Source organism: Lissotriton vulgaris, chromosome 7 (genome assembly GCF_964263255.1).
Source record: "Lissotriton vulgaris chromosome 7, aLisVul1.2, whole genome shotgun sequence".
In the NCBI taxonomy this organism is placed as follows: domain Eukaryota; kingdom Metazoa; phylum Chordata; class Amphibia; order Caudata; family Salamandridae; genus Lissotriton; species Lissotriton vulgaris.
The window spans coordinates 108,616,734-108,638,437 of NC_141695.1; the positions used below are offsets into that span (position 1 = coordinate 108,616,734).

General features: G+C 44.2%; 1 protein-coding gene across 2 annotated transcripts in view; it reads right to left on the reverse strand.

Moving 5' to 3' along the window:
* The window catches only part of LOC147700926 (C-type lectin domain family 2 member D-like), a 144,730-nt gene that overhangs the window by 104,339 nt on the left and 18,687 nt on the right, over positions 1-21,704 (reverse strand). For both annotated transcript variants that reach the window (XM_086929774.1, XM_086929773.1), the window contains exon 2: positions 20,500-20,592. In XM_086929774.1, the coding sequence (XP_086785900.1) occupies positions 20,500-20,592 (93 nt within the window). The remainder of the gene's footprint in view (positions 1-20,499; positions 20,593-21,704) is intronic.

Genomic DNA, 21,704 nt, shown 5'->3' on the forward strand with positions numbered 1-21,704 from the left:
CGAGCAGAGCCACAGAGCCACATTCCAGCATGACTCTCTGCTACTTCCTTTGCGACCAATTAGTGCAATGACAGAGCAGCAGTCACTATCTGATATTCCTAGATAACACTCCGAGTTCTTCAACAAGATAAAAACTTAGCAAACCTGGAAATCCCCGCTTGCTATGTTTTGATTAGTAATAGAACTCTAATGAGCAACTGATAGCTGCCACTTCCTAGTGACATCTTTAATTGACGTCTTATGTCCAGCAAACTTGCGTCAAACCCGGCACCTGTCAGGTATAAATATTACCAACGTTGCCTTAAGCAATGAGCGTTGCCTGTTGCTGATGCCAGCTGCCTGCATGACCCCGTGTTGGTAACAACTAGCACTCTGTCGCTGCAGCCTGCTATCCTGTGGTGGTGAAGCTACTGATTACCATTATCGCCGCTACAGCGCGAACTGTGGTTCAGTACGCTTGAGGAGCCGTGCAGCCGTCCTCTGCGAAGACATCCAGCCCAGCTGCCCGCGGACGCTGTCACCCCTCCTTCCTCCCGACGCGCTGAGAGAAGCCGCTGCCTTTCTCGTGCAGAGAAATCCAGTCCCGGCGCTTCCGGTTTACCCTCGCGGGTGACTGGGATATCGAGAGAGACCCCTGAAGGAGATACCAATCCTCCATCATTCTATTCAGAGGTATGGTGTTGACTAAACCCTTAGAAGAGAATTCTTGAAACAAACCTTGGCAAAACCAACTTAACTTAAGCTACTTACTTACTCCCCCTTCTCACGTGTTAGGCTTAGGTCAGGCACACCGGGGTAGGCTTAGTTAGAAGCACCAGTTGAGTATGTTAGCCTAATGTATATATGACTGTATAAATGTTTTATTACTTTTAAACCATTGTATGGCTAAGAAACCATATCAATGCTTTTACAGTTCTATTTCGCAATTCTTATCTTACTGTACGTACTTTTTATAATAACAGTTATTGTAATTGTGGCAATACATTTCTCTTGTACGAGAAGAAAGACTGTTCAATAAATGTTAACCTTTATTGATACACGCCCGTCTCTCTATTCTCTACATATTGTGAAAGTAAACTGCACTAGACTGACTGAGTGAAATCTATGTCTATTGTTTCACACGACCCTAGAGATCGACTCTTGATCTGAGGAGCAAAGTTGTCATGTTGCACGGTTGTTGGAAAACTGAATCCCTTCTTGTCTGTGCCAAGGAAGCTGATCACTTCCTATGCAGAGAAGAAAGTTTCCAGTGACCTCTGAGCTAGTTGGTAACACAACCCAATTAAGTTTAGCATAGTCAGTGGAGGCCTGGAATATAGCCAGTTCCACGTCGATACTACTGTTTATGTTATTCCAATGCGCAGGGCCTAGTGGGAAACTAGGAACTACACTACATGGCGCCCAACGTTTGGTAAGGCGATAAACTAACGTAAGACTTGTAGAGTAACTCAGTCGTGCATATTTCACACCCCTTTCACCCGTAAATACTCCAATAGACGTCTGGAGTGGGTGAAAGGTTAAAATCCGCCCGACCTTAGTAGGAAGAGATTCCTATGTAAAGCTCCGGTTTATTCAACGTTGAAGGATACAGTGTTCCAAAATATTGTGCATCTAATCTTTGTCTCCTTGGAGACCTACTCTGCAAACCTCGCATTTTTACAATGCCAGGAGAAAATAACGGAACCAATGAGGCCGCAACAGATGCGACTCAGCAAGGTCCCGAATACACAGACCCGGGTGCTATCATCATCCCGGTCCAGTTAAGAAGATCTATAACTTTAAAACTTATAGAAAACGGACTGCCACCTCAAGGTGGTACAGTAATTTTCGTGATAGAGGCTCACGAGTATCGGCAGACAGAGGTATTCTATTCATGGATAAACTTTCCAGCGGTAAACGCTATAACACAAGAGTTTCACTATTACAAAATAGAGGAACCTCCGGGAGAGTACGCTCCTTTCGAGGAGATTGAAATCCCACTTAAATTTCAAGAGCACCTGCTCTGGTTTAATGGCGCCCTAAAACATAATGATCACATAACTAGGCTCGGTCCACTAGGTAGACCAGGAGCCACGTGGCCGGTTCTAGCCAGCTACACACCACATCCTGACATTGCAAAAATGTCTAAGGAAGAGCTGTTAGCACAGCTAAACACATTAATAAAAATACATAGGCAATTAGTCCAATATGTAATACGGACTGCAACAGTCCAGCCAGCTGTTAATTCACACCAGCTGACCCCTCATCAGGGGAACACAAATAAAATTACACCACAGAACATACAGTCATGTCTTGGTAAAACACCCGTAAAACGGGAACAAATTCCTTTCTGGTTAGCCCAGAAAATCACTCAAATAGAGGCAGTATTTCCTGATACTACCCCTATTGAGAAACACAGAATCTTGACCATCTGCCTTCCTATGGGAATCGCACCACACGTGGAGGACTGCGACACTTGGGGTACAGTCTTTGCTTCCATTTACACAAAAACACACGGTGTTCCGTCTATGGCGGTAATACCAGACGTGCTAAAACAGATTCAAAATGAATTCGGTCCAGAGCCCGCTTTAAATCTAGGTATGAAATTACTGAAAGACTTCAAGCAGGTCACGGCTATATTATTAGCCAACGTAAAGGGAGAAGCAGCATCTGTGGCGATTCGCCAGAAGTTGAGGGAAACAGATATAAAAGATCCTGTTGAGCTAGCAAAAATCATAGAAAAATGCTATGAAGAACTAGGTAGAGACAGCTTGGGTGGAAAACCAGTTAAACCCCAACTGCTCGAAAATCCTGAAAAATTATTTATTAAAAATAATTTAAACACTCCTAAAAAGAGCTGGGATGGAAATAAACAATCCACTCCCAAGGAAAAAGTTTTCCAGTCCAGAGGAAGGTCTCCTCGACGGAGGGAAAGAACTCCGACTCGAGAACGCCAGTCTCCCCAACGGGAGCCCTCTGAGAAAAGATATAACCTTAGAAATAGGGATAATATAAAAAAACCTGATAGATATCAAAGTACTGATACACGTCCCTCTCGATCTCTTCCACAGAATTCGGAAAGAAGAGGACGGTCAGACCCAGGAGAGCGCTCCAAGTCCAAAGACAAGGAACCTGCTCAAAATAAGAAATCTCAATTTCAGAAAAAGAAGGTAGCCAGTATTAGAGTAATCAACCATGCCGAGAATACTGAGGACACAGTTGAAAAACGGGGAGTGGGCATTGACAATGTTGGACAGTGCAGCAGAGATCAGTATAGCGCGCAAGAACTTGATGAGTCATCTGGAGACAGTGGACACGAATGAATACATTCAGGTTGAAACTGCCGACGCCAGACTTAGCGAGCCCCATAAAATATACGAAATAACATTGCGTATGGAGGGTGATAAGACTAGGAAAATTAAGGGTCTATTTTGGGATAAGCTCTCAAAAGGCTATGATATTCTGTTAGCTGAAAAAGATTGGCCCCCAGAGTTTGTCAGGGAGTGCCCTCGTGGCGAAGAAGTGATTATGCCCGCCTTCTCGAATCACATTCCGATTCATAAAAAATACACATATGCAAGGAAATGGGCAGTAGCCCAGGCACCTGCATTGTATAAAAATCATGTAGGATGGGATGAGGACTCTCCTCCTCACAAAATCCAACTAAAAAGTGAACCAACTGCCCAACGGCAGTATCCCATAAAGCAAGAAGCTAAAAAACAGGTCAGGGAGATCTTAGATCAACTTGAGTACCAGGGGGTGATTGAAACATGCACCTCTCAAATGAACAATCCTTTGTTTCCTGTCTCCAAGCCAGACAATTCATATCGTCTAGTTTTGGACTACAGACATCTTAATACATGTTGCAAAACTTTTGCAGTACAGAACTCGCATAGTGCAGCCCTAATGAATAACATAGTTAGGAAAAAATACAAAACGACATTAGACATTTCTAATGGTTTCTTTTGTCAAAACATTGCACCAGAAAGCAGATACTTGACCGCTTTCTCCGCATTTGGGTCGCAGAAAAAATTCTGTCGACTCCCACAGGGGTTCAAGAACAGCCCAGGACTATTCTCAGCCAGGGTAACAGAGTTACTACAAATCTATGATGATGAAGCATTATCTTACGTAGATGATATTTATCTCACAGACGACGACTTGGATACTCACTTGAAAAGAGTGAACACCATCATACTTGGGTTCGCAGCAGAGGGTTACAAATTCAACTTTAAAAAGTCCCGAATTGCCCATCTGACAGTACTATTTTTAGGGTACGAATTATCAAGTGAAGGGAAAAGCCTAGCGGACAACTTCTTAGAGAAGTGCGCTGTACTCCAAGCTCCAAAAACGCTGAAGAATTTACAATCAATACTAGGTTTTCTGAATTTCGGAAGAACTTACATTCTAAATTACGCAGAGAGGGTTAAACCTCTCTACGAACTAATTAAACCTGATTTAAAACAAATCAATTGGACTCAAAAACACACTGAAATTTTGAGATCACTGCAAACAGACATGTTAGCAAAAACAAAATTAGACACACGTGACAACACACGTGATCTTGTAATCCGAGTCATCCCAGGAAGATGCGGATTCACGTATCTTACCTCTAATGAGGGAGAAAAGGTACCAATTTCAATTAAGTCTCACTTGTACACACAAGCAGAAAAAACATTCAGTCGCACAGAAAGAACTGTGAATGCAGTGCAAATCGCACTAGCAAATGAACGAGAACTAGCACACGGCAAACGGATTAATATCCTCACAGCGGAATCCGCCTTCGAGGCGCTATTCAGCCCAGTAAACCTGCCTACAGTGTCACTGGATCCGAAATGGATACAGTGTATAGATTCTCTAGGAGCGGGAGACGTGAAATACTATTTCGCCCCGCAATACGAAGAACTGAATGATTTAGAATATGAAGAAGAATATCCTCTGCCAATCGAAATCCTGCCTCTCCCACAATACGCATGTATAATCTATACAGATAGCTTTGTACAGCATTTTAATGTAGAGAGTAAATCCTACAATGCAGCATGTGCGATTATTAAAGGTCGTTGGCTGTGCGGTAAATTCAGACCGAAAGTAACAAAAACTGAATCAGTAAAGTACTGTTCGGTTCAGAGAACTGAAATCAGATCTTTAAAGATGGCGCTCGAAAATGCAGAACGCGAATTCCCCACACTTATAGTGTGCGATTCTCATTTTTGCGTCAATTCTTACAACAATAAACTGCAGAGTTGGATCGAAAACGACTACAAAGATGACACAGGTGCCACAATAAAGCATAAAAAGCTCTGGAACGAGGTAGCTCTTTTACACAAAGAACTACAAAAGACTCACGTGATTCACGCACAGAGTCTTCGACGTGATGGCGTTCACGTTGCAGGGAATTCATTGGCTAATACAGCCACCGCGGAAGCAACTAACCCGGCTTCCGTAGCCACAAAAAAGCGTACAGATAAGTATATAGACGGGGAAACCATGCTGGCAGTAAGAACGACCGTAAAAGGCGACTGTGCAGCACTACCCGTAAACTATCCACTCAATTATGCATACATAATCGATGCAAACTCCGTTCCTTTTGCTCGAATCCCTGGAGTGGGGGATAGAGTAATTCCAAACAGGAGCAGGAGAGGCTTCCTCCTACTGGAAGCACACATGGGGTTGGGTCTGAAACACCAAACAATCAAAGCCTCTCTGAAAAAATTGCAATCAGAGTACTGGTGGCCAGGAATGAGTATAGATATTCAATGTTTTGCTCAAAATTGTGAAGACTGCAACAGAGATCGCAGTAATGAACAGGCCAGGGTAGTTTCAGGATCCCTTCTAGACAGCATAAGGCGGTCTATCTGCGCAATAAAAGAAGAGAAGCGCGTCCCAGTGTACAACGTTTAAGACGAAATACACTTAGAAAATGAGTCCTCCAGCACTCGGCTGACGCCTAGAACAGTTATAAAAAGATTAGCGAGTCCATATCGGCACATACGCAATTACCACGTTCCATTCTGACCAGGTTCCTGCTTTTAGCTCTCGAGCTTATGAGGAGACCATGGCCAGCATGGGAATTGGGTTGCGGTATTCTTGTCCGTCGCATAAGTGTGGTAGAAAGAAAAAACCGGGATATAAAGCAATCTATAACAGCGAAGGTATTAGGTTCAGGCGCTGGGTGGGTCAAACATTTAATAAGTGTCCAGACTAGTCTTAACAACATGCCAAGAAATTCTCTAAAAGGTTTCAGCCCATACGAACTATTGTTCGGAATTAGAATGAACGTTCAGGACCTCGATAGTCAGATGTCAGTGGTACAAAAAGAAACAAAGCAGTTTGAAGTAAAAGACCGTTTGGCTGTTTTACAGGAACTGAATGAAACAAGAAAATCATTAAGCAACATAAAGTTAAAGCAACAGCCAAATACCACTGACGAGGCACCACCCGCAACAGCCCCAGCAAGGCCTGTCTGGATTCCAAAGATTGGGGATCTAGTCAGAGAAAAGATCGCGGTTAAGAAGGAATTTGGGCCTTCTTACAGAAAAGCAGTACCTGTCTTAGCAGTCACCGGAACAAGATCAGTTGTGCTACCGCCCCTTGCTGGTAAAAAGGAGAACAGAGTCGTGTCTATCGATCTGGTAAAACCACAAGCATGTGGCCTATAATCAACAGTAGGCCCAGTGGACTCCCAAGAAACAACAGAATACCCAAACTTGCAACAATCCAAGAGGTTCAAACTGAAAGACTCATCACATTCGATCAGCCTGCAGTGCACAATGAAGGACTATGCAATACAGCCATGGAACTCGTGCCTCTTGAAACACAAATTGAAACAGTTCGTCAAGAAACAACACCAGTCTAATATGATGTGGCATCAGAAAGTGCTACCGAAAGACAGATTGAAAGAATTGACAGAACTGCCTCTGGTTATTTCATCAACTTCGACAACTTCTCTGAAGATTTAAACGACCCCGAAGTGATGCCAGAAACAAAAAAGTATTCTAAAGAAAATACAACAGGACTCCTTCAACAAATCAAAGAACTATATCTGGATTCACCGTTGATTGAGCATTGGATTATCTCAGGGGTATTCATACTCCTACTATGCCTAATTTTAGTTTTAATTTTAGGGAAGTTCATTACAATTGAATGGACACAGCAAGTCAGAACATCAACCTAGTCCTGAAACCACACAGATCATCCCACGTGAAGAAAAGAGAACTGTCAACAGTAAATGTCACAGCAATTCCAATACCTGGTGGGGTAGTATGGGAAAAAACAGACTATGAGATCTATGGTCCGGTCGAAATCCTGAAGTATCCTCATCAACTAAAGGTTTCCTTAAGTGACTTTGTTACACCTAGTACATTCTCTGATGATTGGGACTTTAACAGTATTAATGACATGATGTCTGATTTAGTAATGTCAGCTAGATTCACAGATCATGATTATTTACAAGGTTCATCTAGTTATGAGCAGTTATTCTGTTATACCCACTATGGTGATCACTATTTGCATAAATCTGCACAGCCTAGAAATGTTTTTATGTATAATCAATGGGAACATTGTTCTACACCACCTAAAAGCAGTTCTAGAGCATTTTTAGAGAAATTCAAATATTTTTCAGGGTTTAACACCAGTGATGCAGAAACGTTTTATTATAAACTGTTAGATAAAACAGGAATGAAAACAATGCTGACAAATTCTAAATTGATATATTCAGAAGCATTTTATGATAAAATGATGACATTTGGTTTTGATTATTGGAAAAATAATATTGAAACGAAAACGATTTGGGGTACAAAAGATTGGCAGGTGCAAGGCATTGAAGCACTATTTAGAACCTGCATGATACCAGAACAAATGTTATTTTTAAATGACACTGTACACCAAACTTCTTGTCTTGGCCTAGCTAAGATCAAAGAAATGAAAACACCGTCTATACCAAAGCCAATAGCTGAGAATGCAACTGCAGATAATGAGTTAGACGTGTCACACATTTTACATTTCAACAGAACACATCCTGATTGGGAAAAGTGGTTAATCTGGCCTACAGACACAAATAGCTGTCAAGATAGATTCCTGAATAAAACATAGGGTTTAAAAATGACCAGATTAGACTCAAGATATTCCCAGAGACAACATCCAGGAATAATAACAACATACAGTGTAGGGAAGCTCTGCCTTGAATGGCTAACATCATCCACACTGGCTGAAATTAAGCAACACTTGTCTTTATTAAAAGATGGTGCTGATTTGCGCGATTTCATTCTTGGACCACGCAAACAGCGTCAAAAGCGTTTCATAGCGACCAGCATCTATGCTTCATACAACGAGGCTTGGAAAGTAAAACAAATTGAAACTGCTGAAAAAATACGAGAAATTGATCGTATTAATTTGGAAAAAACACTTTCTGTGGTAGACAATGGGTTAATGACTGTCTTCCAGAATATATTCTTTGGACAATATTGTATCATCTGCCTTTGATGTGATAGACAGAGATTTGCTAATGTTACAACATGGCCAGTCTCAATTACGCTCTATTATAGAACTATATATTTACAACAAGGGGTGGTGAGGGACAGAGTCTCTGAATTAAACAGAATACTCTCACCCAGTCAAGAGATCAGGGCTAGATCCAACACCGTTTTTTTAGCTCACTGCACCATCCCAGTTTCAGAACCTGGCTGTATGCAAATTAGTCTGTTCCTGTCCCAGTGCATGATGGGAACAGGGCAAACCAAACTACATAAGCCAATTCTTACACTGGGAAGGAAACAAGCTACCGGGGACCGGTTTCTGGCATTTCAGCCTCTTCGGCCCGGCTTGCTTGAATCCTGATGGTGCAATGAGCAAGGGACTCACATCTGAGTATACCCTTCCACGCTTAGGGTGGACAAAAATATTTACAACAAGGGGTGGTGAGGGACAGAGTCTCTGAATTAAACAGAATACTCTTACCCAGTCAAGAGATCAGGGCTAGATCCAACACCGTTTTTTAGCTCACTGCACCATCCCAGTTTCAGAACCTGGCTGTATGCAAATTAGTCTGTTCCTGTCCCAGTGCATGATGGGAACAGGGCAAACCAAACTACATAAGCCAATTCTTACACTGGGAAGGAAACAAGCTACCGGGGACCGGTTTCTGGCATTTCAGCCTCTTCGGCCCGGCTTGCTTGAATCCTGATGGTGCAATGAGCAAGGGACTCACATCTGAGTATACCCTTCCACGCTTAGGGTGGACAAAAATATTTACAACAAGGGGTGGTGAGGGACAGAGTCTCTGAATTAAACAGAATACTCTCACCCAGTCAAGAGATCAGGGCTAGATCCAACACCGTTTTTTAGCTCACTGCACCATCCCAGTTTCAGAACCTGGCTGTATGCAAATTAGTCTGTTCCTGTCCCAGTGCATGATGGGAACAGGGCAAACCAAACTACATAAGCCAATTCTTACACTGGGAAGGAAACAAGCTACCGGGGACCGGTTTCTGGCATTTCAGCCTCTTCGGCCCGGCTTGCTTGAATCCTGATGGTGCAATGAGCAAGGGACTCACATCTGAGTATACCCTTCCACGCTTAGGGTGGACAAAAATATTTACAACAAGGGGTGGTGAGGGACAGAGTCTCTGAATTAAACAGAATACTCTCACCCAGTCAAGAGATCAGGGCTAGATCCAACACCGTTTTTTAGCTCACTGCACCATCCCAGTTTCAGAACCTGGCTGTATGCAAATTAGTCTGTTCCTGTCCCAGTGCATGATGGGAACAGGGCAAACCAAACTACATAAGCCAATTCTTACACTGGGAAGGAAACAAGCTACCGGGGACCGGTTTCTGGCATTTCAGCCTCTTCGGCCCGGCTTGCTTGAATCCTGATGGTGCAATGAGCAAGGGACTCACATCTGAGTATACCCTTCCACGCTTAGGGTGGACAAAAATATTTACAACAAGGGGTGGTGAGGGACAGAGTCTCTGAATTAAACAGAATACTCTCACCCAGTCAAGAGATCAGGGCTAGATCCAACACCGTTTTTTAGCTCACTGCACCATCCCAGTTTCAGAACCTGGCTGTATGCAAATTAGTCTGTTCCTGTCCCAGTGCATGATGGGAACAGGGCAAACCAAACTACATAAGCCAATTCTTACACTGGGAAGGAAACAAGCTACCGGGGACCGGTTTCTGGCATTTCAGCCTCTTCGGCCCGGCTTGCTTGAATCCTGATGGTGCAATGAGCAAGGGACTCACATCTGAGTATACCCTTCCACGCTTAGGGTGGACAAAAATATTTACAACAAGGGGTGGTGAGGGACAGAGTCTCTGAATTAAACAGAATACTCTCACCCAGTCAAGAGATCAGGGCTAGATCCAACACCGTTTTTTGGCTCACTGCACCATCCCAGTTTCAGAACCTGGCTGTATGCAAATTAGTCTGTTCCTGTCCCAGTGCATGATGGGAACAGGGCAAACCAAACTACATAAGCCAATTCTTACACTGGGAAGGAAACAAGCTACCGGGGACCGGTTTCTGGCATTTCAGCCTCTTCGGCCCGGCTTGCTTGAATCCTGATGGTGCAATGAGCAAGGGACTCACATCTGAGTATACCCTTCCACGCTTAGGGTGGACAAAAATATTTACAACAAGGGGTGGTGAGGGACCACTATAGGTGTGGCAGGGTATACTCAGACATGAGTCCCTTTCTCACTGCTCCATCAGGATTCAAGCAAGCCGGGCCGAAGAGGCTGAAATGCCAGAAACCGGTCCCCGGTAGCTTGTCTCCTTTCTGGTGAAGAATTGGCTTGGTAGTTTGGTCTGCCCTGTTCCCATGATGCACTGGGCCAGGGACAGACTAATTTGCATATAGCCAGGTTCTGAGCTGGGATGGGGCAGTGAGATAAATAACGGTGATGGATCAAGCCCTGATCTTTGGACTGGGTAAGAGTGGTCTGCTCAATTCAGACACTCTGTTCATCACCACCCCCCTTTCTGTATCGTTTTTGGCCACTATAGGTGTGGCAGGGTATACTCAGACATGAGTCCCTTTCTCACTGCTCCATCAGGATTCAAGCAAGCCGGGCCGAAGAGGCTGAAATGCCAGAAACCGGTCCCCGGTAGCTTGTCTCCTTTCTGGTGAAGAATTGGCTTGGTAGTTTGGTCTGCCCTGTTCCCATGATGCACTGGGCCAGGGACAGACTAATTTGCATATAGCCAGGTTCTGAGCTGGGATGGGGCAGTGAGATAAATAACGGTGATGGATCAAGCCCTGATCTTTGGACTGGGTAAGAGTGGTCTGCTCAATTCAGACACTCTGTTCATCACCACCCCCCTTTCTGTATCGTTTTTGGCCACTATAGGTGTGGCAGGGTATACTCAGACATGAGTCCCTTTCTCACTGCTCCATCAGGATTCAAGCAAGCCGGGCCGAAGAGGCTGAAATGCCAGAAACCGGTCCCCGGTAGCTTGTCTCCTTTCTGGTGAAGAATTGGCTTGGTAGTTTGGTCTGCCCTGTTCCCATGATGCACTGGGCCAGGGACAGACTAATTTGCATATAGCCAGGTTCTGAGCTGGGATGGGGCAGTGAGATAAATAACGGTGATGGATCAAGCCCTGATCTTTGGACTGGGTAAGAGTGGTCTGCTCAATTCAGACACTCTGTTCATCACCACCCCCCTTTCTGTATCGTTTTTGGCCACTATAGGTGTGGCAGGGTATACTCAGACATGAGTCCCTTTCTCACTGCTCCATCAGGATTCAAGCAAGCCGGGCCGAAGAGGCTGAAATGCCAGAAACCGGTCCCCGGTAGCTTGTCTCCTTTCTGGTGAAGAATTGGCTTGGTAGTTTGGTCTGCTCTGTTCCCATGATGCACTGGGCCAGGGACAGACTAATTTGCATATAGCCAGGTTCTGAGCTGGGATGGGGCAGTGAGATAAATAACGGTGATGGATCAAGCCCTGATCTTTGGACTGGGTAAGAGTGGTCTGCTCAATTCAGACACTCTGTTCATCACCACCCCCCTTTCTGTATCGTTTTTGGCCACTATAGGTGTGGCAGGGTATACTCAGACATGAGTCCCTTTCTCACTGCTCCATCAGGATTCAAGCAAGCCGGGCCGAAGAGGCTGAAATGCCAGAAACCGGTCCCCGGTAGCTTGTCTCCTTTCTGGTGAAGAATTGGCTTGGTAGTTTGGTCTGCCCTGTTCCCATGATGCACTGGGCCAGGGACAGACTAATTTGCATATAGCCAGGTTCTGAGCTGGGATGGGGCAGTGAGATAAATAACGGTGATGGATCAAGCCCTGATCTTTGGACTGGGTAAGAGTGGTCTGCTCAATTCAGACACTCTGTTCATCACCACCCCCCTTTCTGTATCGTTTTTGGCCACTATAGGTGTGGCAGGGTATACTCAGACATGAGTCCCTTTCTCACTGCTCCATCAGGATTCAAGCAAGCCGGGCCGAAGAGGCTGAAATGCCAGAAACCGGTCCCCGGTAGCTTGTCTCCTTTCTGGTGAAGAATTGGCTTGGTAGTTTGGTCTGCCCTGTTCCCATGATGCACTGGGCCAGGGACAGACTAATTTGCATATAGCCAGGTTCTGAGCTGGGATGGGGCAGTGAGATAAATAACGGTGATGGATCAAGCCCTGATCTTTGGACTGGGTAAGAGTGGTCTGCTCAATTCAGACACTCTGTTCATCACCACCCCCCTTTCTGTATCGTTTTTGGCCACTATAGGTGTGGCAGGGTATACTCAGACATGAGTCCCTTTCTCACTGCTCCATCAGGATTCAAGCAAGCCGGGCCGAAGAGGCTGAAATGCCAGAAACCGGTCCCCGGTAGCTTGTCTCCTTTCTGGTGAAGAATTGGCTTGGTAGTTTGGTCTGCCCTGTTCCCATGATGCACTGGGCCAGGGACAGACTAATTTGCATATAGCCAGGTTCTGAGCTGGGATGGGGCAGTGAGATAAATAACGGTGATGGATCAAGCCCTGATCTTTGGACTGGGTAAGAGTGGTCTGCTCAATTCAGACACTCTGTTCATCACCACCCCCCTTTCTGTATCGTTTTTGGCCACTATAGGTGTGGCAGGGTATACTCAGACATGAGTCCCTTTCTCACTGCTCCATCAGGATTCAAGCAAGCCGGGCCGAAGAGGCTGAAATGCCAGAAACCGGTCCCCGGTAGCTTGTCTCCTTTCTGGTGAAGAATTGGCTTGGTAGTTTGGTCTGCCCTGTTCCCATGATGCACTGGGCCAGGGACAGACTAATTTGCATATAGCCAGGTTCTGAGCTGGGATGGGGCAGTGAGATAAATAACGGTGATGGATCAAGCCCTGATCTTTGGACTGGGTAAGAGTGGTCTGCTCAATTCAGACACTCTGTTCATCACCACCCCCCTTTCTGTATCGTTTTTGGCCACTATAGGTGTGGCAGGGTATACTCAGACATGAGTCCCTTTCTCACTGCTCCATCAGGATTCAAGCAAGCCGGGCCGAAGAGGCTGAAATGCCAGAAACCGGTCCCCGGTAGCTTGTCTCCTTTCTGGTGAAGAATTGGCTTGGTAGTTTGGTCTGCCCTGTTCCCATGATGCACTGGGCCAGGGACAGACTAATTTGCATATAGCCAGGTTCTGAGCTGGGATGGGGCAGTGAGATAAATAACGGTGATGGATCAAGCCCTGATCTTTGGACTGGGTAAGAGTGGTCTGCTCAATTCAGACACTCTGTTCATCACCACCCCCCTTTCTGTATCGTTTTTGGCCACTATAGGTGTGGCAGGGTATACTCAGACATGAGTCCCTTTCTCACTGCTCCATCAGGATTCAAGCAAGCCGGGCCGAAGAGGCTGAAATGCCAGAAACCGGTCCCCGGTAGCTTGTCTCCTTTCTGGTGAAGAATTGGCTTGGTAGTTTGGTCTGCCCTGTTCCCATGATGCACTGGGCCAGGGACAGACTAATTTGCATATAGCCAGGTTCTGAGCTGGGATGGGGCAGTGAGATAAATAACGGTGATGGATCAAGCCCTGATCTTTGGACTGGGTAAGAGTGGTCTGCTCAATTCAGACACTCTGTTCATCACCACCCCCCTTTCTGTATCGCTATTATAGAACTAGGCTGGACGCTGCAAAATCTTCGTTCAGGCTATGTGCCTTGGCGTTTGATAAACACAACGTCATTATTTTCCATTTTTAACCTTACTGATAAACAGATCAGTTTGGCACAGAAAGGAGCAGACTATACAATCTTGAGCATCGAGAAACTCGAGCGATTACCATTGACAATGTCAGAGAGTCCTGTCATTGAATGGATAATACACGGGATTATCACAATTCCGATAACGACTTTCCGATTTCATAAATGCCTTGAGTACATACCTGCTGGCCAATATGAACAATTGGGTAAAGGATACTTAAAATCCAAATGGAAATTACCATATACTCATTCTTGCTACAGTGACAGCGACAAAAATGTATTTCTTAGTGGTGAGAACTGTAAACATTCACTAAGCGGTATACTTTTGTGTCAGGGTATTAATTTACACGGAGCATGTGATGGAAATTCAAACAACCTTTCATGCCACCAGCTAGTCACACCTGCAACTCAGATAGAGCCCTTCTTTATGCAACTCGCAAACGGGAGTTACATTCTAAGAACGGATCACAGGTGCTGTGGCCTCGCGCCCGGACTAAGTTATCTAGTAGAAGTAACGTCCATGGTCAAATGCTGTATGCAAGCATTGTTCCCGAGCGGGCCTCCAGACATAGTGACTCCCATCTGGCCTCGTCTGAATCTCTATTCTATACGAATTGATACATTAAGCAAAATGAAATCTGTGCTTTTACAGACAACAGTGCCTATAACGTCATCTAAAGAGACGTATGATCTTCTAGTCGCAAGGACGGCTACTGAGGTCCATGACCTTTTATCAACAAATTGCCCCGTGCATTTCGTAGAAATGTTTAGCCAACTCCTTAACATGTCTAGTGCTACAAGCATCCCGGGAATATTTAAGACAGTCTTTACGGGACTGCTAACACCCTTCCAGGCAATTTTGGGAATCTTTCCTAATTTTGTGCACTCCATCTTTGGTGGTATTCCACTATTTTTGGGACTCATCGAAGGGATTCTATTTTTGACCCTCCTGCTTCGTTATGGCAAGCCTCGGCTCAGACATAGCTCCCATGGGAATGGAAGAGACAATCCTAGCAATGCGCTACCGGGACAGGATAACTAACGTCCTTGGATTGGCCAGGCTGAGAGATCTAAACATGACCTGGTTCCTTTCATTCAGACCGATATGGCAAAATTGCATTTTACCTGTGCTAAGGTGTATGCTTTGCGGCGAGGAATGCGTGTTGGACATCTGTCTTTCACTTCCATCAGCAGTACCAATGGACGTCGATACTTTGCTAAGTCCAATAACGGCTCACGCATTGTGTTGTCCCCAGCGGCTACCAATCCTGATGACAGCATTCGTGGAGACTCCTGTACTACAGCCAAGTGGTAACAGTGGAGCGAGTGACAAAAGCAACATCATCCAGGTACAACGTGCTGTGAGCATTGCTGGTCCCGACTTCGATGACAGCAATCATTCTCACACCTGCCAAGTTACAGCGCTATCTAATTTGGTTGAACTATCACCTGATTTTGTAGACCAATTCTTTGCGAGCCTGTCTGATACGATGTTCTCACCCATAGAGAAACAATAACTTTTGAGAAGCTTTCCGACACACAGCGTTCCCATGAACTCTGGATTCGGCCTTCAGTTTTGATCAACAAAAAACTGCCAGGAGCTTTGGTAAACTGATTTTTCTTTGAATTGGACAATTTTTAAATATTGACCTTTTTTCTTCTTTTTGGCACGAACAATTCTTTGCTTAACGTAAAAACTATTCTTAGAGAACAGAAGCTTCACACTTCTATTTCTAAACACATCTAGAGACATAACAACATTACACCAGCCTCTAGCACACATGTTATTACAATGCATTTTTATGTGATGATTTATCTCGCATTTCTTCTGTCAGAGATACTTCATGTGTAATTCTTTTTGCATAATCGTTCATTGATTTTATATGCAATACCTTTTGAATGATTACTATGCTTTAAAACTACGTACAGTACCTAAATTCCATGTATTACAAGTACGCCTATTTCGAATGCATTTATGTATTTTGGGGTGGGCTATGTTACACAATGTTACACATGCATCTAATTGCTTAGTTTTAGTAATTTTGATGGACATGAATTCGTGGAGTGGGTGTCATGTGCTTATCTAGGTTCCTGATCGATACTGTGACCTTATGCCCCTATTCGGCTATAAAGCCCTTTATTCCCTATATTGGCATAACCGTTCAAGTGCGATTTTCTGAAAAGTCATCTCTGGCCTCACACGAGCAGAGCCACAGAGCCACATTCCAGCATGACTCTCTGCTACTTCCTTTGCGACCAATTAGTGCAATGACAGAGCAGCAGTCACTATCTGATATTCCTAGATAACACTCCGAGTTCTTCAACAAGATAAAAACTTAGCAAACCTGGAAATCCCCGCTTGCTATGTTTTGATTAGTAATAGAACTCTAATGAGCAACTGATAGCTGCCACTTCCTAGTGACATCTTTAATTGACGTCTTATGTCCAGCAAACTTGCGTCAAACCCGGCACCTGTCAGGTATAAATATTACCAACGTTGCCTTAAGCAATGAGCGTTGCCTGTTGCTGATGCCAGCTGCCTGCATGACCCCGTGTTGGTAACAACTAGCACTCTGTCGCTGCAGCCTGCTATCCTGTGGTGGTGAAGCTACTGATTACCATTATCGCCGCTACAGCGCGAACTGTGGTTCAGTACGCTTGAGGAGCCGTGCAGCCGTCCTCTGCGAAGACATCCAGCCCAGCTGCCCGCGGACGCTGTCACCCCTCCTTCCTCCCGACGCGCTGAGAGAAGCCGCTGCCTTTCTCGTGCAGAGAAATCCAGTCCCGGCGCTTCCGGTTTACCCTCGCGGGTGACTGGGATATCGAGAGAGACCCCTGAAGGAGATACCAATCCTCCATCATTCTATTCAGAGGTATGGTGTTGACTAAACCCTTAGAAGAGAATTCTTGAAACAAACCTTGGCAAAACCAACTTAACTTAAGCTACTTACTTACTCCCCCTTCTCACGTGTTAGGCTTAGGTCAGGCACACCGGGGTAGGCTTAGTTAGAAGCACCAGTTGAGTATGTTAGCCTAATGTATATATGACTGTATAAATGTTTTATTACTTTTAAACCATTGTATGGCTAAGAAACCATATCAATGCTTTTACAGTTCTATTTCGCAATTCTTATCTTACTGTACGTACTTTTTATAATAACAGTTATTGTAATTGTGGCAATACATTTCTCTTGTACGAGAAGAAAGACTGTTCAATAAATGTTAACCTTTATTGATACACGCCCGTCTCTCTATTCTCTACATATTGTGAAAGTAAACTGCACTAGACTGACTGAGTGAAATCTATGTCTATTGTTTCACACGACCCTAGAGATCGACTCTTGATCTGAGGAGCAAAGTTGTCATGTTGCACGGTTGTTGGAAAACTGAATCCCTTCTTGTCTGTGCCAAGGAAGCTGATCACTTCCTATGCAGAGAAGAAAGTTTCCAGTGACCTCTGAGCTAGTTGGTAACACAACCCAATTAAGTTTAGCATAGTCAGTGGAGGCCTGGAATATAGCCAGTTCCACGTCGATACTACTGTTTATGTTATTCCAATGCGCAGGGCCTAGTGGGAAACTAGGAACTACACTACAATCTGAGCAAAGTGCTTTTTTGAGCTGCTTGGGGGGGTGACACACTGTATTTTCATACGGAACATCCAAAGGGTGCTGGCTGGCGTGTCACACCAGACCGAAAGGGCATGCCGGTAGCCGGTGCCTGCATCCCGGCAAAATATACAGAACCAATGCCCACTCCAGAATAAGAATGAGGCCGACATATGCTAGGGCAACACCAGGATTTAATCCAATATAGCAGGGAGCACAAGGCATGCAGAGTTCCAAATGTTCTGGAAACGCCAGTCAGACGCGTTTCAGCAAACTGCTAAACTTACTACTTTTGGTATTCACAGAAGGCATTTGGTAGTAATAAAGTTAGGATTTTGTCTCAAGTTTGACTTAAGACAAAATCCTAACTTAAGTCTGTCTTAAGTCTGTCCTAAGTCAAACTTAAGACAAAATCCCAACTTTACTACTACTAAATGCCTGGTGAATACCAAAAGTAGTAAGTTTAGGATTTTGTCTTAAGTTAGTTCTGTGAATCAGGCCCTGTCAACCTCATCATACCACAACAGAAGTTTAAGATGGCGAGTTCGCAAAAGATATTACCCCTGACTTTCGCAGACTCCTTTCTTGCGTCCATGCTCAATTTCGCAACTCTTTTCATCGACTTCCTCAAATATATTCCTATATATATTATACATACATACATACATATATATATACATACTCCAAGGGTGTTCCTCCGGTGGGAATCCTACATACTTTGGGGGTTGTTGACATACCCAGACTAGGATGAATAGTTAATTACTGCCTCCTCTTTTCCTAAGGGTTAGGAAGCATACGAGTGGTTTCCAAGTGCCTGGAGGATCATGGGTTCATTCTCAATCAACTAAATCCCATATACTCGGTCTCAAGAAGTCCAATTCATTGATGCCCTGTTCAACACAAAGCAACAGAGGTTAATGAGTCACCTGAGAAGTCTCTTGCAATTCAGAATGTGCCAGCAAGAGAATAGTTGAGAGTCCAGTAGGACATGGCTGCTCTGTCTTGTTCCTCGGGCTCAAAGACACCTGTTTCACTTAGTCTTTCATGCTGGAATCCAAGTTCTCAAAGCTACGACATCCCGGTCCCAGATTCAATACCTATTGCCTAGAAGCTATAGTGGTGGCTCAATCCATCAAACCTCAATAAGGGAGTTATTTGGGACCGTCCTCTTTCTAGGACCGTCCCCTTTCTCGGACCATAACAACGGACGCAAGTTCCTGGGGTTGGAGCGAGGCTGTCAACTCAGGGACTTTGGACAGCAGTGAAGTTAATAATTTCTTCAAATTGAAAACAGCTAGCAGCAGTCCTCTTTGCATTGTCTCCTTTGATCAAGGGCAATCAGCAGACAAGGGACAATCTGTATTATTCGGGAGAGGCCTGGTCCCTTCTTTTTGCTCTACTGGCAGATCAGATTGTCCCTGGACTGAATAGAATCTTTTAGCTTTGACAGAAATATTTTCAAGGGTTGGAGAGTGGGTGTGTAGATAAATTGAGTAACCCAGGTTTTTCAGGAGATTGTTCTGAGATTCAGGGCTTCATGGCTGAACCTTTTCTCCTTTCCACAGGATGCTCTTCTTCACAAATACTGCTCTTTCCTTCCATGTGACCAGATATGGAAGGTGGATGTGATGAGCTTCAGTTGGCCTGTGTATCTTCTCTTCACATTTCTTCCCTTTGGTCGCACCAGCAAATTTCTAGTAAAGTTCAGGAAGGAGCATGCAGATGTGGATGTGTTGTTGGTCTTCTCAGCCTGCACCCATCGGCCTTTGTTTCCATTGTTGAGCAATCTCTCATCGTATCCTCTCTGTGGAACTTTCCATTGAACCCATCACCACTCAGGTTACCTTTTCTCCCATGGGAGTCTCTCAAATAACTGTACCTGGAGATTTGGAGAACAAAAGGAGGAGGCTAGAAGCTTTGGGATGTCCTTCAAAAACTGCCCTTTCAATATGCATTTCCAGAAAGCAAAGCACCCTCAAGATTAAGGAAAGGCATTGTAAGAACCTTTCAATCTGGTGTTCTTTTAGAGGATTTCTTTTGGCTCCGTGGGCGTGGGGGCTTATATTAGAGCTAGTTAGAGATGTTTTTCTTTTGGGTTTGTCTGTATTCACTTTATGTAGTCAGTGGGCAGCAGTTAAAGCTATTCAAGGGCCATTACTGATTCACTTGAATTCCTTAGCTTCTCGCTTGCTCTGGAGTTTTATTCAATGAGACAGGTTATCCATTCTCCAGTTTCTCCTTGGAATTTGCCTGTCATTTTGACTGCCTTGCAAGCCCCTCCCTTTGAACCAGTTCCCTCTGTCTCTCTAGAGTTTTAACACTTACTGTGTTTTTTCTATTAGCCATTACCTCCAGCAGAAGATATTGTCATTTTAATTTGACATCACTTTTTTCTGCGCTATTTCAAAATAAATGCGCCCTATGACCGGACCCTTTTCTTTTTTTTTAATAATCAAAGAAGTCTTTAGTCTTCCAACAAGCACAAGATTTTATCCTTCCAGCTTTCTTTCCTTCTTCTACAAATGAGGAAATTCTCTGGCTTTTGGCCAACATCACAGGGTCTAAAATGGAATGATTGTATTTAGTTTACATTATGGTTGACACATGTTATGAACATCATATCCTAGTTCAGTTCACGTGTGTGAGACTGTTCATGGATTCAATGTAAAATATCAATGAGTTGTCTGATCACATTGTAGCAAATGTGACCTCTTCTGGCAATACTCACGTACCAGTTTGTGCCGGTTGCATTGGTTGATCTGTCTCATGATGTTGCACCTCTACAAGTGCAATGACCACTGCTCCGGTGGGTGGATAGACTCTATCTGTATGTGGTAATAAATAAAAATAGAAAGACAAAACCAACAAATGATGAGTATGTACAACTTTTCACATATTTACTCAATAGCATTTACAAGCCTATTGTGATGGTTACTAATTCATGCATATTTTTGTGTGCCATATACAAGTGTAAAATGTAATCGCCAGCAGTTATAGATCACGGTTTGTGAATACAAACTGGAAGTTAACATTTCCATCACATAGGATTCTGGTACTTGTAGTGCGACAGACAAAATAAGAAAGATGAGCGTCTAAATCATCATGAATAGTTGCACAACTTGAAGTGACTTCCATGGTCACATTTGCAGTTTATAGTAAACATTTATCAAATTAAGTCATTGTTTACATCATCACATATTACCAGGCACCACATTTAGGTCATCATTCACAGACTCCCCATTTTTCAGGGGGGGTGCATGGTGCAGAGGATGTCCTTCTAAGGTGGGGTGAGACGGAGACAGGGTCCAGTTTGTCCCCAGAGAGAGCTATGGCCACATATATCCTGCTGTACTTCTCCTTAACCCACTTCCTCTCATCCTGCCACTTTTTGTCTGTGACAGTCAGGACATCCTCTTCCAATGCACTGACTGATGTAGCCAACTGCTGCCACAGGGATGCCTTCTGTGTTGCACTGCTGAGGTATGGAGGTACACCATGCAGTTTTTGTAGTTCCTCGCAACAAATGTTACAATCATATTGTTCTCCTCCTCAATGTGGTTCTTCTTTCCTTCTCACATTTAGCAGGCTATTGGCAAGGCACAGAGCAGACATGTGAAGTGTGGGTGTGATAAAAACCAGAGCCTTCGAGGTGTGCTGCTTTTATGTGGTTTGTTGGGCAGGGGTTGCAGGTGGCATTATTTTTCTGCTGGTGTTTGATATTACACCTCCCCTGCCACATGTGCAGACCCTCCACCCCTTGTGGAGAACCCACTTCCAAATATGGAACCGCCACAGTCATAAAGATATTATTCGCAAATCTCTTTGCGAATAATGAAAAGTAGTAAAGTTATACTTTTGCTCTGAACTTTACCTTTGTAATTCGGCCCCACAGTCTTTATGAAGTATTTACTCCTGCTGCCTTGGCAATGAAGATTAC